At 43.8% G+C, this 17,787-nt stretch overlaps 1 protein-coding gene across 1 annotated transcript in view; it reads right to left on the bottom strand.

The window, feature by feature from the left end:
• Positions 1 to 363: 363 nt before the first annotated feature.
• Positions 364 to 17,787, bottom strand: part of Acsbg1 (acyl-CoA synthetase bubblegum family member 1) — a 54,783-nt gene continuing 37,359 nt past the window's right edge. Inside the window, exons 6-14 of the mRNA XM_076848719.2 lie at positions 8,537 to 8,617; positions 8,294 to 8,443; positions 7,803 to 7,979; positions 6,853 to 7,034; positions 5,089 to 5,319; positions 4,201 to 4,418; positions 2,088 to 2,227; positions 1,313 to 1,559; positions 364 to 449 (exon numbers count right to left, since the gene is read on the bottom strand). Of these exons, the coding sequence (XP_076704834.2) occupies positions 364 to 449; positions 1,313 to 1,559; positions 2,088 to 2,227; positions 4,201 to 4,418; positions 5,089 to 5,319; positions 6,853 to 7,034; positions 7,803 to 7,979; positions 8,294 to 8,443; positions 8,537 to 8,617 (1,512 nt within the window). The remainder of the gene's footprint in view (positions 450 to 1,312; positions 1,560 to 2,087; positions 2,228 to 4,200; positions 4,419 to 5,088; positions 5,320 to 6,852; positions 7,035 to 7,802; positions 7,980 to 8,293; positions 8,444 to 8,536; positions 8,618 to 17,787) is intronic.

The raw sequence follows: 17,787 nt of genomic DNA, 5'->3' as shown, positions 1-17,787 counted from the left end.
TTGCAGCCCACACTAGTAACACAAGCTGTCTTCCCCTCATTCTTCTTCCCCAATAGCCTGTCACTGGTTGACTTGTTACGTGAGCTTGTTAAATCTGCCTGGAACTAAGGCCAAAAATTAGCCCTTTAGTTTTGGAAGGAGAACCAATCTCACTTGTCACCTGAACATGAAACAATTCTTAAGCAGGATTTAAACTATCCACACATGAGGCTTCTCAGATTTGTAGATGAAAGTGCCATACCCTGACCTTGAGATAATAGATTTTGACAGTTCCCAGGCCCAGATTGAAGAGAATCTAGAGCTCAGGAGAATGCTGGAAAAGTCTGCCATCTATTCAGTAGAAACCACAGGGATGACTCCTGATTACTTTTTTTGCTCTTGGTAAAAGGAATCGATAATATCTTTGTACTTCTCCAGAACTATGAGCCGTTTTAATTTCATGGTGGGACCTAAAATAGAAATTGGAAGAAATGCATGAGAGCCAGGCTCTGATAACTGAGGTGTATGTCAAAGATGCAGACTTAGTGAGTCCCCTAACTCAGGAAGCCAGACAGGTATTGAGGACCAGCTGAATATCCCACCTCCAAGACAGTGGGCCCCCCTCTGCATCACACCCCTTGCGGTGTTCCAGGGAACCCAGGTGTGTGTGACCAATGAAAAACAGGAAGTGATGTGATGTCACTTCCAGGAATAGGTTGGAAAAGACTACATTTTCCAGTGCCTAATAAAGTGGTGTAAACCGCATGCACCTTACCCATTCCAGGTCCTCAATTTATTGCAATTGTCTCTTTCAAATGAATACATGCCTTTGTATCCATGGGGGATTGTTTCCAGGAGCCCCTTTGAATACCTAAGTCTGAAAATGTTTTTAGGTCCTTATATAAAATGATGTACTATTTGCATATAACCTATGCACATCTTATATATTTTAAATCATCTCTAGATTACTTAAAATACCAGATACAGTGTAAACAGTTGTTACACTGTATTGTTTATGGAATAATGACAGGAAAGAAAGCATGTACTTACTGTACATGTTCAGTACAGACATAATTTTTTTTCCCCGAAATTTTTCATTTGTGGTCTGTTGAGTTCACAGGTTGAGGAACCCATAGACACAGGGCCTATTGGATATTCTACAGATTCTATAAAACCACAAGTCCGTGCACTGAGCAATCACTGTTCTCCCACAGGAGAGAGATGGTGTCATCCAAAGCCTTGTCTGAGACCCACTGCCCACATCTACTTCCCAGCACTGCCATAGCCACTGTGTTCCCACACAGCCCCTGGAATAACGAAAAGAAAAACCTACCCAACTCTCCTCCTGAAATGGAAAAGTCCCTCTCGAGAATGGCCCACTTTTGGATGTGGTAGGGCCGGGCTGCTGCATTGGCATTGACCCTCTGGATCCCCTCTTCAATGGCCTGATACACAGCTTCGTCCTTCTTCCCCACGATTTCAGACACGGTGCTGGCTCTGCTGCCCACCCTCTGGCAGAACTCCACAGCTTGTTCAGTCAGATTATCAGTCGGGTCAGAGGTGTCTGGGTCCAGGGTGCACTGAAAAGCCAGAGGACAGATGAAAACCAAGCCTTGCTCTACAGGACACAACCCATGGTCTGGGAGGTCTTATTGCTGAAAGCAGAGGTGTGGACCACTGTGAGCTATTTCAGAGATATGGGTCTATAATGAGCTGGATGTTACCAGGTTGGGCCCTGTGGTGTGGTGGAAGGGACAGTGATCTGAGAGAGACCTCAATGAAGTCATCTGTGAAACAGGGCTATCCTCCTGCCTGTCTGTAGCCCTGGGAGCCCGAATCCTTGCTGCAAGGAATACAGGTGGGCAGCAGCACTTTGCACAATGAAATACACTGGTAACCTGGAAAGGATCTTCTCAGTGGCCTGTTGGGGACAGAGGTATTTACCTGTGTATAACTGCTCCTGGAGTGCCAGTGGCACTGACTGCAGTGATTCCAGAACAAAGCCTTGAGATCCAAACATCTCCTGGGCTGAATGCAGATTCTGCTAGGCCCAACCCTCAGAGCACCTACCAGCTGCTCCTCCAGAGCAGTGTCCACCCCACACATACCTTCAAGGTGAGCAGCATGGACAGGAACTTCCTCTGGTCCCCGATCAGCATGGCATTGCTGATGATGGGCAGCTCCATTTTCACAGCCTCCTCAATAGGCACAGGGGGTACATTCTCCCCTCCGGCAGTGATGATCAATTCTGGGGAAGCAAGACCAGGCTGCAGCCTAGCCTACAGTCCAGGTGCCCTGGCTAAATGTGACCTGACCTGAGTCACAGCCTGGGAGGCTGGAGAGCAGGAAGCACTGCTGGGGATGCCTCTGGAGGAAGAGGCAGGGCCAGGCTCTCCAAAGCACCTCGTGGCTACTGGGGGATGGCAGCACTTTCCCAGAGGACAACTGCCCACCCAGTATTCCCACTCTCAGCTCATCTTTCAAGACTTTGCCTGCTCAGACAGTGCAGCCCCAGGCCAATTTCTGTTCTTAAACAGGCTTCCCACCCCATCCTCTGAATAGCTGGTGTTGTTCCCCTCCCTCCCTGTGCTTTACCACCTCTCCATCACTCACATGGCACTCACCACGTACCAGTCACCGTGCTAGGTGCTTCAACAGTCATTCACTCAATCCTTGCAATAAGACTAAGAGGGAGGCTGTCTTATCATTTTGCAGATGAGGAAATTAAGGTACAGAGAGGTTCAGTAACTTTTCTAAGATCACATACCAGTAAGTGATAGAGCTAAGATTTAAATCCAGTCCAGTTCCAAAAGTCCAGACCCACCCTGCTATGGTGCTTCTTCCTGTCCTTGTGTCTCTCACGGTATGTCCTCCTCCCTTCCCATCTGTCCAGCTCCGTTGCCTCCATCAAGAAGCCTTCTCCAACTCTCCTAGCCACACTGACCTCACCCTTCTCAGAGCTCTTCTAGCATCCTTTTGCCCAACCATTAGTGATAAAAACCTTTAGCAGATGAAATATGGAAAGAAACTTTTTAAATCTGATAAAGAATACCTATAAAAAATCCACAACAAACATACTTAATGATAAAATATTGAGAAGTTTCCCTCTGAGATCAGGACTAAAACAAATAACCACTATCACTTTTTTTTTTCTTCCTCAGTGCTAGGAATCAAACCCAGTGCCTTATGCATGTGAGCATGCACTCACCACTGAGCTACACCCCCAACTTGACTGTTGCCAATTCTGTTCAACATTCCTCTGGAGAGAGGTGCTAACCTGTGCAATAAGGCAAGAAAAATTCACAAGGGATGAAAGGAAGAAATAAAACTGTTATTATATACAGATAATATAATTGTGTCCATAGAAAATTTAAAGTAAGACACACAGTACTGAATTACTATGTGAACTCATCAAAGTCATTTGATATGAGGCCAACATACAAAAAAAAATTGCATTTCTATTACCTGCAACAATTTCCCCTGTGAAATGGGGCTATGGGATTCCCCTGTCGGTGCTAGGGGAATGACACCCAGTTGGGCAACAGGATGGAAACATCTTTCCGTGGAGGAATCTCCAATTTCCTTTCTCCACAGGATAATTCTTTGAAGTCTAATGTTTCACTTTAAATTTAATATTTGATTTATGTGTTATTCTCTATCACATCCATGTTTGCATATAAAACTAAAAAGATTAATGCCTTGAATGTTCTGAAGGTCTTGCCTTTTTGCTCTCTCTCTTTTGGGGGAGGGTATAGGAGATTAAATCCAGAGGCGCTGAGCTCCATCCCCAGCCCATTTTCATTTAAAAAAAAAATCTTAAAAAAAATTTTTTTAAAAAGTCTCACTAAATTGCTAGGCTGGTCTCAAACTTGCTATCCTCCTGACTCAGCCTCCAGAGTTGCTGGAATTACAGGTGTGCACCACTGCACCTGCCCTTGCCTTGTTTCTCTCAGAAATGTAAATCCAGCTCTACCGTTTACCAGCTAGGTGACCTTGGGTAAGTTACTTAACCTCTCTGGATGTCCTCATTAAGGCAGGGTAGTAATAGTCCCTGCCCTAGGGGAGAGTAAATAGACTAAAATCATGTCAGGAAATGTGTGGCATGTAATAAGGGTAGGTAGCAGGTAGCAGGTAGCAGGTATGAATAATGGTGGAAGCAGCATTTCTCCTATGCCTCACTGCGGCCTCCAGTGCCCAGCTGCAGCTGCCATGGGGGCTCACCTTTGAGGCGCCCAGTGATGTAGAGGAAGCCATCGGTGTCCAGGCGGCCAGTGTCACCTGTGTGCAGCCAGCCTTCAGAGTCTATGGCCTCACACGTCTTATCCTCCATGTTCAGGTAGCCCATGAAGATGGTGCGGCCCCACAGGCAGATCTCTCCAATGCCCTCAGTGTCCTCGTTCACCAGCTTCACCCTGCAGCCTGGCACCACCTTACCTGAGCTGAGATGGAGAGGTGGACAAGAAGGGTCAGAGGATCCCATTAGGGAGCCTCAAGTTCCCAACCTCTCAGTCTTCACCGATGATCAGATATCCCCTGCCAGGGTTTTGGGGTTTTAATGGGGGACTTAGAGCCGATAGGGCCAGCTAAAGGTTTTTCAGTGAATAAATGAATGAAATGCTAATGTTAGAATTTGGAGCGCTGTGATAGGCCGGCCAGGGAGGGAGGAATCAGAGCACAGCAGATGAGCCTTCACACCACTCCCCAGCCCTGACTGCTTTCCTTGCCTACTGGAAGGCTGGTCCTGACCCCTGACTCCTACCTCAACTGGAGCCTGGCCATCAGCTCTCCTGGGACCCCCTCCAATACACCCCATTCTACTGGAGGCAATGGGAGAAGGACATTCCTTCATCAAGAGAAGCCTGTTCAGGGGGTGCTTGAGCTGTTAAGGCTATTTTCAGCCATAGATCCACATGTCATGGTGGAAAAGACCCCACTGCACCAAGGAGGACAAGCAAGGGGCCTGGTCCAAGATGATGATGTTGGCTCTTGGAGGCTCCCAGCCCAGGGGCCAGATGTCCAGTGTGGAAAGAAGAGCCAGCTCTTGGGGCACTCAATAGGTAGGCACAGGGACATACGGGCATGCGTACATGTTGCAGCTTGGGACCTCACCTATATAGCCGGTAGTTGTAGGGGCTGGACATGAAGTGGGGGCCTGTGGTCTCACTGAGGCCATAACCCGCATATAAGCGGATGTTGAGGCCCAGGAAGAAGCGCTGTGTCTCTGCAGTCATGGGGGCAGCCCCGTAGAAACTCTTCTGACACTTGGCAAAGCCCAGCGTCTGACGGACCTTGGCTAGCACCAGGTAATCTGCCAGTCTGGTTGTGAAGGGCTTCAGGTCACTGGTGGGAGAGGAAGAATGGTCCATGGAAGAAAGGGAGCACACAGTCATGTGAAAGGGTGTGTATTCCATGGGTATATACTGGCACAGCCATTCTGGTTGTCTAATTGTTGATGTCAATGCTGAACCTGTTGTTAAATAATTTGAATATTGGCCCTGCCATATCCATGTATGCAAATGAAGATGCAAATGCATATAGTTTTGGGCAAATATGCCTTGAGCCAGGAAATCAGATAAGCAGGTTCAGCTGTATACAGATGCACAGGCAACAATCAGATACATGCAAATTTGCAACCCTATAACACACACAAGCAGAGATTTTAAGTCTATATTCACAGATACACAGGTATAATTATACACACAACCTATTTGAGGTCCACAGATATTTGCACGTATATTCACTTCATGTGTATAAATAAAGCTGTAGGTGCATAGATGTGTCCACAGTTCTCATGAAACATGATACTGTTTCATAAACATGCTGGTAACAGAAACTATTGCTATTTGAAATTGAAACCTCACTAGATTTATATGGTCACCCATGTAACAGTACTTTGTGAGAATTTAAAAAGCAATCAGAAAGGGTGGGAATGCCAGACACGGTGGTGTATGCCTGCAATTCCAGAGACTTGGGAGTCAGGATTGCAAGTTTGAACCCAGCCTGGGAAACTTAGCAAGACCCTGTCTCAAAATAAAAAATTAAAAGAGCCAGGTACTGTGGTGCACGCTTGTAATCCCAGAGGCTTGGGAGGCTGACAGAGGACTGAGAGTTTAAAGCCAGCCTCAGCAACTTAGTGAGGCCTTGAGCAACTTAGCGAGATCCCGTCTCAAAAGGAAAAAAAAAAAAAGAAAGGGCAGAGGATGTGACTCAGTGGTAGAGCGTTCAAGCCATAGTCTGTCTGTCTCTCTCTCTCTCTCACACACACACACACACAAACATACACAAACACACACACATACACACTCACACCACATGGGTTGGGGGTTAAGGAGAGGTCTGAGTGGCCCTGTGGGATGCCTGAGAAGGCTGGAAAGGATGAACCTTCATAACAGTGGGCTCTTCTATCCCCACCTATCGAGGTCAAGGGACCTCAGGAGACTGGTAGGGCTGCTGCCAGGAAGGTGGACTTCTCTTTAGAGGGAGACAGTCTTCCCATCCAGAACCCAAGATGCCAACTGTCCCCATAAGGGCTGCAACGAGTAAAGGAGTGCAAGTCAGGGGCTGGGGATGTGGCTCAAGTGGTAGCGCGCTCGCCTGGCATGCGTGCGGCCCGGGTTCGATCCTCAGCACCACATACAAACAAAGATGTTGTGTCCGCCAATAACTAAAAAATAAATATTAAAAATTCTCTCTCTTTCTAAAAAAAACAAAACAAACAAAAAAAAGGAGTGCAAGTCCCACTTGTTGATGTGGCTTCTGCGCAGGGGTCCTCAGAACTTACAGGCCCCTGGGGCTGGGACGAGCCTATTGGATCTTGGTATATACTAGATTGTGAGCCAGCCCTACTGGCTCCTATCCCCTGGCCCTCTGTACCTGGTAGGGCAGGTGAGGTTCTGCTCTAAGGTCACCGACATGGCCCACAGCAGCATCTTACGACGGATGAAGCCGGACTGAGCCGCCACCTCCTGGATCCTTTCCATGATCTTCTCCCACACGCGTGGCACACCCATGTGGGAGGTGGGCTCCACTTCCCGCAGTGTATTCACCAGGCTCCCCTGTTCACCAATTGGGAGAGTCAGCCTCTTGTTCAGGGTCTGCCGGGTCCTGCATCTGATCAGGTGTGCACACACCACACAGCGCAGCTGCTGTACACAGATGTGTGCACACACCCACACCCGGCCTGCAGCCCGGACTATTGGCTGTGGCTCAACAGTTGTCCCCTCACACACCACTAATAGAAACTTGGTGTTATTTGGATACCAGATGGCCAGGTGCTTCAGAAGTACCTTGGTCTCTTTCTGCCCCCGAGGTTGGTGACTCTTAGTTTGTCTAACTTAAACCAAATAACCTCATTCCTCTGAGTAGCAAATGCTTTAGGATTGAACATGGTCCTGAGGACATGTGGCATTGTGTGGGCCACCCAGATGCTGGGTCAGGAAAGCCTGCTGAAGGGTTTCTGGGAAACTTCTCTCATGGTTAAAATAAGGATCCAAAGAATAGGTGTAGTTTATGCAGCGGGAATACAGGGAGGGGCTGTGGCCGCCTGTGATCATCTCATGATCCTCCTCTGGGGAGGTCTCCTTGATGGTGCTATAGACCCAGCAAACCATTCTGACTCAACTTACTGTAAAGCCATCAGTTTCCCTGTTTGTTTGGTCATTTGAGTCAGGCTATGCAACCTGCAGCTGGGAGAATTCTGCCAGATAAATGCACAAGGAACTAGCAGACCCACAGATGTACACGCAAGGTCCCAGATTGGAGTATGGATCAGGCATGCTCTTGCTCATACACTGGACACCCACATGGCAGAGAGGCAGACTGACCTTCAGGGCATCAGGCTCAGCAAAGCAGACCTGCGCTCCCCACTGGATGCCCGTCCACAAGTCATAGATCTGGGCAGCAATGTGGCTGAGGGGCAGGTAGCTGACCACCACCTCCTGCTGGACTTCCGCTGGCTGGATGTCACCAGCCTGGCTGCCAAATCGTGCTGTCCACGTGATCTGGAGGGCAGACAGATGGGCCCCAGCAGTGTTCACAGCCAGCTCTGGCAATGCTCACAACTGTGGCCATGCCAGGGACTTGGAGCTACTTTGGGGACCCACTGAGTGGATACCCTCCCAGGTCATTCTTCAGTTCCTGGAAACAAACCTCCAGGGATAGGCCTCCCCTCACTCTTTTTTTCTCCCCATTTATGTGTTCAGTCTGGACCACAGACCTGTGGGCTCTTACTTATCCCAGCTCCCTGAGCTGAGGACCTCCCCAGAAGTTATTGGGACAGAGCCACCCAAGCCACCCATCTTGCCATCTGTCCTACATTGTCCTGACTCAGCATCACGCCCTTGGGGTTCCCAGTGGTGCCCGATGTGTACACTAGTACGCAGCACTGGTTGGGCTGCTGAGCATCGATGATGGTGTCCAGGGTCTCTTCGGATATCTCACGCCCCAGCTCCATGAATTCTTCCATCTGTGGCCAGGTGGGGGAGAGCAACCAGTCCAGATCATCTGGGTGGGCCCAGACAGCCCCACCTGTCACCCAGGGGTATACACACTACCCTACCGTATACACATTGGTTATCTTCTTTGGAGGAGATTCTCCGTATATCACTACTGCCTTCAGATGTGGCAAATTTTTCCAGATCTGCATTGACAGGGAAAGCAAACCAGGTTTCAGCAAGAAAAATGTTACTTTCTGAAAAGAAATCCCATCCTCCCACCAGCAACAGTCTGCTTGGCAGGCACTGTATGACAAAAGTCTCTGGGTTCCCCATCTCTGATCTTTGACCCCAGCAGAACAATTGCCACCCTTTGTCCATAGATTTACATTGTGGGAACTTGGAAGCAGTGACAGTGGGGGCAGGCCGGGGCAGGGGAAACCACCAAATGATACAGGACCTGGGTGAATACAATGATCCAGCTGCACAACGGAGCACTAGGTAACTACAGGTTAGAGAGGGACAGTGCTAAACACTGATATAGAGTGGGTTTTTTGAAATATTACTGACAAAGAGAATGTGTACAATATGCATGTAGGATGCTACCTTTGTATAAGAAAGGAATACAACACGAATATACATGAATATATGTATATATATGCAAACACGTATTTGCTTATGTTGTCATAAGGAACCCTGGAGGGTTAAACCCTAAACTAACAGACTATGTATAAGCAGAGAAAGAAACAGGGGGGCAAGAATTCTTTGAGTGTCTCAAAGAATTTTGATTTTTGTCATCATGTAAATATTATAATCATTTGAAAAAACAAAGTTATGTAAAAGATGGAAACAACAATTCTCCAAGAGTCAAAAAACAATCTGAAAGAAACTAAGACTATAGACGAAGTTGGTGACACAATCATGCACACGCACACAAGAGCACATGAGCACAGACACACAGAGAATGACATGAAGGGGTTTTAAAACGGCGCACCTTGATTCTTCTTTCTTAGTGGAATGCACTCTAAGGACAAAAGAGAATTCCAAACTTCATTCTGTAGTCTTATTGTTGGGAATAATATCTACATTATTATTTGGAAATTATTTGATATATACCATAGAATTAGGTTGATGTAATTACGAAGTAGGATTTTTAGGGTCAGATAAAAGAAATGCAAGAATAAATCAAAGAAAGTAAGTTACCATCCTTCCGTGTAATGTTTGAATCAGAACTATCATTGTGAACTCATGATTTATATATATATATAAAATTAGATCAGAGCTCAGAAAAGTCAAGGTGGCTCAAATGTGTGAGACACTACACCAGAGGGGAGAGAACTAGGTAGAGAAAGTTCCAGAAATATTTCTAGGGGTCTTCTTGAGCATTGTTCATGGCCAGCTCTGGTAAGCTTAGTGGGCCCAGATAGCCCCATCTATCACCTAAGGGTATACACACTACCCTACCGTAGTGTCCTACGTTGTCCTGACTCAGCATTACGCCGAGTCTTATCTACTTGCACAGACAGAAGGGGAAAATCCATGAGGCTGGAGGAAGCTAAGGACTCGACCGACAAGACAAACAAGGAGGCACCTAGAATTCTTCAAGCTTCCATCAAACAGTCATGTGGGACCTCCTGGGGCATTAAGCAGACACCTGGAAGGGTCATAGCTACTGTGTGAGGCTAAATTAGCCTTGGGAGAGGCTATCTACACCAGTACTATAGTGCCTCAAAATGAAGTTTAGAAAAGAGAAAAATTATTTGTAGGACAATATCAAGACATCTAACATCCATGGAATTGGAGTCTCTCCCAAATTTTTTTTCAAAAAAATTTTTTAGTTGTAGATGGGCACAATACCTTTATTTTGTTTATTTATTTTTTTTATGCAGTGCTGAGGATTGAACCCAGTGCCTCACACATGCTAGGCGAGCACTCTACCACTGAGCCACAACCCCACCCCCCAAAATATATTTTAAAATAAAAGAAGTCTGAGAAATTTCTGAGTTGGATTAAAACAATAAATCTACCAATTCTAGAATCCCAAGCAAAATAAACATCAAGAAAACCTACTCCAAGACACAACACAACCAAATTGCTGAAAATTACTGATTTTAAAAGCTGTCAGAGAAACAGGCACATTCTGTGGAGAGGAACAAAGATAGGAACTCACAGACTTCATACCAGAAACCAAGAAAATAGGACTGAGATCTTTAAAATGCTGAAAGAAAAGAGGAAATCTTGTCAACCCAGAATTCTATACCAGATGAAATTATTTTTTTCTTAAATGAAGGAAAAATAAACACTTTTCAGACAAAGAGACGCTGAGGATATTTGTTGACATCCAGCCTGGAATGTCAGCAAGGGATGTTGAAGGCAGTTCTTAAGTCAGGAGGAAGACAATATCCAATGAAAACTTGGATCTGCACAAGGAAGGCAGGGTCAGGAATGGCAAAAATGTGGGTAAACGTAAAAGACCCTCTTCTTTTAAAATTTCTTCACAATCATATTCAACTGTTTAAAGCAAGAATAGTACCAATGTATTGGGGTTTACAAGCGATATAGAAGTACTGTGGATGATGATAAAGACAGGGAAGTGGAAGTGCTATGGTCTTCTGCATCAGAAGGGGATTGTGTCCAGGACTCCCCAGTATTGGAGGATGCCAAAACCCAAGGATGCACAAGTCCCTTACATAAAATGGCATGCTATTGTGTGTAAATTTTGCACATCCTCTCACAGATTTTAAATAATCTCTATATGATTTATAATGCCCAATACAATGTAAATGCTATGTAAATAGTTATTATTATTATTATAATTGTATTGTTTAGGGAATAATGACAAGAGAAAAAGTTTGTTCACGTTCAGTACAGATGCATTTCCTCTCCAATTTTTCCATATGAGGATGGTTGAACCGAAGATATAGAGGAACAACAGTATGTTTTGTGAGTTCCACATTACATGTGAAGTGATGTGATATTTAATGGTAGTAGCTGGGTACAGTGGCACACTCCTATAATCCCAGTGGCTCAGGGGGTGGAGCAGGAGGATCATGAGTTCTAAGCCAACCTCAAAGTGCTGAGGTGCTAAGCAACCCTAAACAAAATACAAAATAGGGTTGGGGATGTGGCTCAGTGGTTGAGTGCCTCTGAGTTCAATCTCTGGTAACCCCCCCCCCAAAAAAAAAGATTATATCATAATGGGGGTTGGGGATGTAGCCCAGTGGTTGAGTGTGTGATTAACATGTGTGAGATCCAGGGTTCAATCTCTGGTAAACCTCCCTACCCTAAAAAGAAAACAAGAAAAGAAAGGAAAAAGAAAAGAAAAGCATAATGTGATAAATTAAAGATGTATATTTTCTCAGGAGATTGAGACAGGAGGATCACAAGTTCAAGGCCAGGCTAAGCAACTTAGTGAGACCATCTCTCAAAAATAAATAAATAAATAAATAAATAAATAAATAAAATAAAATAAAATAAAAAGGGTTAGGGATGTAGCTCAGTAATAGAGCACCCTGGGTTCAATCCCCAGGACTGAAAAAAAAAAAAAAAAAAAAAAGCAAGCATATTGTAAAGTCTACAGCAAACAATGATATAGAGGAGAGCTAATAAGCCAATGGTGATAAAATGGAATACTAAAACAAAACGAAAACTCACTACAGAACAGGAAAAAGGAGAAAAGGAAAACAGAACAGGGCTGGGATATTGTAGCTCAGCGACAGAGCATTTACTTAGCATGTGCGAGACCCCGGGTTTGAGCCCCAGGACCTCAAAAGAAAAGATGGAAGGAAAGAAGAGCAAATGGGAGACAGAGGAAATAACCTATTTATATGCTGCCTACAAGACATAGCTAGGTTAAAAATAAAAGAAATCTAAAAATGTATCCATGCAGGGCTGGGGTTGTGGCTCAGCGGTAGAGCTCTTGCCTTGCACTTGTGAGGTACTGGGTTTGATCCTTAGCACGGGTATAAAAATAAATAAAGACATTGTGTCCATCTACAATTAAAAAAATATTTTAAAAATGTATCCATGCAAACATGAATCATAAGAAATTTGGAATGTCCACATCACTTGAGGCAAAGTAGTTTTAGAACCAGAATATTTACAATGGAGAGGGAAGGGTTAATTCATCAAGGACATAACAATCTAAATATGTGTATGTCTAATAGCAGAGCTCCAAATCTGTGAGGTGAAAACTGGTATAACTGAATGACAAAATAACAATAGAAGATTTCAACACTCCCTTTCTCAGGATTTGTTCTTGTGTGTGTTTGTGCTGGATATGGAACGCTGCACCTCGCATATGCTGAGCAGCCTCTCCACCACTGAGTTACACCTCCAGCCCCTTTCTCAGTGTTTGATGGAACAAGCAGGCGAAAAATCCATAGGTATGCAGAAGACTTGAATAACATTAGAAACCACAGACCAGCTCAACATAATTAATATTTATAGAATACGAAATAACATATTCTTTCTAATCCTCATGGAACAATCGCCAAGATGGACCATTATTTCTTCTACCACACCTGCTCTGTGCAAACAGTATTTCAGGTACCAAAGAGCTTCAGGAGACAGCAAGTTCTTCTTTTGGAGAATAATTCTGGCTGATGCATTAGCAAATCAAATCACCAGCAAATCAACATTTTCCACCCCTCATGAAATAATTAGTTCAGCCAAAGCAAACCAATGGATGCTAAAAGCATTAGGGAAAGGTTGCTGGGGAATGTCGCAATGAAAGAGCAGGTGATCACCACCTGGGTCCAGATGTTGTCGCAATGAAAGAGCAGGTGATCACCACCTGGGTCCAGATGTTGCTCAGCATCACTGAGAATGCTAGCACCTGATGTCTGAGTCGCTTGAGGCCCAGCATTATGAAGTACACAGTGCCACCTAGGGGGTGTCCTTGCCAGAAAAATTCTCATCTGAAACACATCTAGCTAGCCCTTAGGAAATATAGAGGTTACAGAAACAAGTTAAAGGACAGCAAGAGAAGACACATCCAGACCGTGAAGCCTTCTGCAAGATGGCTGATCTGGCTTCAGCAGCACCTCTACAGCAGAGGTTCTCACCTCCAGTGTGCTTCAGAACCCCAGAAGGGCTGGCTAAACACAGTGGTCCTAGAATATCTTTAATAGGGCAACAGGGGTGAAATAGAATTTGCTTGACTCTGTCTCATAAAGGAATAATGGGTGAACTATTACTATTACTAGTAACTATTACTAGGGCTGTAATAATGAATGGTAATATGAAGTCGAATATGAAGAATTGTGTTCTGGTTGCTTTATCTACAAAAAATCTACCTCAGATTCATTCTAAACTAGTTCTAATATAAGTAATAGCTGAGAGATTAGTAATTATGTTTCCCCTAGGAAGGATACTTATCCTTACAGTAGTATGTAGCCTACAAATTCTGTTGCTATTTACTGTGAATAAAGAACAATTCTGAGGACTGGGGATGTGGCTCAAGTGGTAGCGCGCCCTCCTGGCATGCGTGCGGCCGGGTTCGATCCTCAGCACCACATACAAAAAAAATGTTGTGTCTGCCGATAACTAAAAAATAAATATTAAAATTCTCTCTCTCTGTCTCTCTCTCTCAAAAAAAAAAAAAAAAAGAACAATTCTGATATGTCATGATGTTGATTTGCTTTCTTTCTTTTTGATTTTGGGGGTTGAAAGCCCTTTTTGTTTTTTATTTTGAGACAGTGTCTACACTAAGTTGCTGAGGCTGGCCTCAAACTTGCAATCCTCTAGCCTCAGCCTCCCAGGTCGCTGGGTCACTGCACCCAGTTGACATTTAATGTTTTAAAATAGGTATAAAGTCATAGTAAAGGTCTAAACCTGTGTGTAGGAATAAACAGATAAACAATATGAAGGCTCCATTTGCATGTAGATATCAAATGAGTCAGTCATACATTATGTCTCAGAAAATGTAAGTGATAGAAGAAAATGTAGTTATTGCATCGGACTTATAACTATGGCTAGAAAAAATGCCATGAGAATTTGAATGATGAGACATACTCCTAGGAAGGAGCCACAGCTTCATCATGCTGAGATATTAGATGGGACTGGTAAGTTAGTGAATGAGTGGTTGATAGTTTTGATTAGGGGGTAGGTTTTTTGAATGTTAGTTATTAAAGTTTCTATAGTTGAATAACAATGATGATTTTCATGTCATTAGTCATGGTTAGATTCCATGGAGAATAATGACACATACTCTATTTTTATTAAGTATACTTTAAAAAATTCTTTTGTAGTTGTTGATGGACAGCATGCCTTTATTTTATTTATTTATTTTTACATGGTGCAGAGGATCAAACCCAGTGCCTCACACATGCTACCTATGGAGTGTCCTGCCACTGAGCTACAGTCCCAGCCCTTAAGTATAATTTTTTTTTTTTTTTTTGGTTTTCACAAGATCTTCTTCAAAACCTCACCAATTCATGGTGGGTTGGGTTTAATTATTAGTGCAGGGAGGATTGGTTGTGGGATTGTGTTATATTTTGGTGGGTCTTTTTTAGGATTAATAGTCTCTTAAATTTATTTAAGGGGAATGTAATATTTGGGTATAGTACAGTTATAGCTCTGGAAGGGTACCCTGAAACTAGAGGGTCTGATTTGATAATTTGAGGTGCTTTGTTGTTGGGATTTTTTTTCAAAGTTTCCATTTAGCAGATATTTAAAAAATATTTTTTATTATAGATGGACACAATACCTTTATTTATTTTTAAAGAGAGAGAGTTTTTTAATATTTATTTATTTATTTTTTTAAGTTTTCAGTGGGCACTGAAGGATCAAATCCAGTGCCTCACATGTGCCAGGCAAGTGCTCTAATACTGAGCCACAACCCCAGTCCCTGTTGTTGGGATTTTTAATGGAATTATTAATAACTGTAATTTTTCAAGAAATGGAAATTGTTATTGAATTTAAAAAGTTATAGCTCAGTTGGTAAGTGCTTTTCTAGCATATACAAGGCCCTGGGTTTAATCCCCAGCACCACAAAAACAAACAAACAAATAAATAAAAATTTAAAAAAAAGAATTTAGGGGCTGGGATTGTGGCTCAGTGGCAGAGCACTCATCTAGCATGTGTGAGGCCCTGGGTTCAATCCTCAGCACCACATAAAAATAAATAAATAAATAAAATAAAGATACTGTGTTCAACTACAGCTAAAAAAATAAATATATATAAAAAAGAATATAGAGGATTGGGTTATGTTTGAGGGTGAAGAACTTGGTTTCACTCATGAAGATTCTATGGGTGTGGCTGCATTGTATAGTTATGGAAGTTGGGTAATAGTTGTAGCTGGTTGATCTTTGTTTGTTATTTTTTCATTGTGATTAAAATTACTCATGGAAAAGTGTTGAGACTAAGATTATAGAGAGTATAAATGATAAGAAGTAAAATTTAATTAGTCCCTTTTGATTACAGGTGAAGGTGGAAGCTATAATTTGAATGTGGGAGACAGATTTGGGGGTTGTTTTTTCTAGTCAATTAATTAAGTCCAGTATCTAGGAGTGGTTGTAGGTGGTGGATAATTGTTGGAAAGAATCCCAGAAGATTTGAAAATTTAGAGACATTAGAGTAGGGTTTGATTTTAAGATTAAAGATCAGCAGGTGGAGTTTTATGGCAATGGTAAAACCTAAAGTATTAACTATTAGAACTGTTTATGGTAAGTAGGGTGATATAGGTATAAGTGGGACGGTTATGGGGGTGATGTTACTGAAGATGCAGATGCCAGCAAAAATGATGCCAATGGTGAGATGCTTAGCTGAGTTAATTAATAAAAAGCTATTTTCATTAATACAAACTAATGTTAAAAATGGTGTCCTCGTAGAGGGAAGGAAATGATGCGTGTCCTCTGAACAGCTGTGAGGGAAGCAGCAGTGAGCATGACTGGTAGTGGTCAAGGTTGGTACAGGTGTGTTTGCTGTTGGTGGACTCAGTGATGAAGTCTTTGGAGTAGAAGATGCTAAGAAATTATGTTCCTGTGAGTAGCCAGCCCCACACGGGACCTGGGTGGGGCCCGAAAACTTGCATTTCTGGAAAGTTCCCATGCAGTGCTAATTTGGGGACAACACTAGTCCATGGGAAATGAAAGGCAATGCTTTGCTCTTAATTAATAGCCACCTAAGAGACACCCCACATGCAAGGTGTGGGCCTGCTTTAGAGCCTGATTCAAATAAATCAACTGTAAAACGATAATCAGTGGGGAGACAGAAAGCAGAACAGTGGTTGCCAGGGGATGGGAGCAGGTGTAATGGGGAGTTTTTGTTTTGGGTTTTTTTTTTTAATTAAAAATTTAAAACTGACACATGATAATTATACCATGTGCTTTTTGGATACATGTAATCATCGTGTAAGGATCACATCAGGGTACTTCGCATAATAATCACCTCAGACATTTATCATTTCCGGTGGTGAGAACATTTCAAAATCCTCTTTTTTAACTATTTTGAAAGGGAGCTGTTTAATGGGTACAGAGTTTGTTTTGCAAGATGGAAAGACTCTTGGAGATGGACAGTGCCTTCTAAGAGATATTGCCCCGAAGATCTGGATCATAGCCTGAGCCTGTCCTGGGAAGGAATTCTGCTGCCATCTATTTAGGAGTGACTGGCTCCAGACAGTGTTTTTTTTTTTTTTTTAATATTTTTTATTTTTATTCTTTCGGATTTGAGGAGACTTCCCACTAAGGATGAGGGAAAGCACCACCCTGGCCTCTCTGGAAATCCTGTGGTTCTGGAAGGTTGGAGACCACTAGACCTTCAGGTACAGATGGGGAGACTGAGACCCAGGTGACATCTTCAAAATCAGAGCCAAGCCAATAAATCAACCTGAACTCTCCTCTGGAATGCAGGGAGACCTGGCGGACCTCACAGGCTTCTGGGTGCAGCTGGGGCACACAGGCGTCACCAGGCCACTGCAGCCCAGAATGGAGCATGTGGGATGGAACCAGTCACTGGCCGGCTTTAAATGAATTAGGGAGAATTGTCAATGCTCCAGAAAAGATCCAGCTGGCTCAAGAGGTACTTCTAGCTCCTGCCATTGCCCATCATTGGGAGACACTGGGGTGCTTGCTCTGACTTGGCGTCACCCCCACCCTGTGGCAGCCCTCATCCCCATTCCCATTTAGACAGGATTGCTCAAGCTGTCAGAGCCCAGAGCGACTCTCATACACACATCCTTCCCACCAGCAGAGGGCCCCACTGCCCACCACTCTTGTTCCCCGTCTGGGGAGACCCTGTCCTGAGAAGGGGCAGCTATGGGAGGCAGTGGGCTGCCAGGAGTCCTAGTCTAAGACCTGACCACTCATTTCCTGAGGACCTAGTCCCTTTAGCTTTGTGGGCCTCAATTTCCTGATCTTTCAAATGGGTAGGTAAC

Source organism: Callospermophilus lateralis, chromosome 3, assembly GCF_048772815.1.
Source record: "Callospermophilus lateralis isolate mCalLat2 chromosome 3, mCalLat2.hap1, whole genome shotgun sequence".
Taxonomy (NCBI): domain Eukaryota; kingdom Metazoa; phylum Chordata; class Mammalia; order Rodentia; family Sciuridae; genus Callospermophilus; species Callospermophilus lateralis.
Note: the sequence above shows the minus strand (reverse complement) of the source record. Positions and strands in the feature narration are given on the sequence as shown.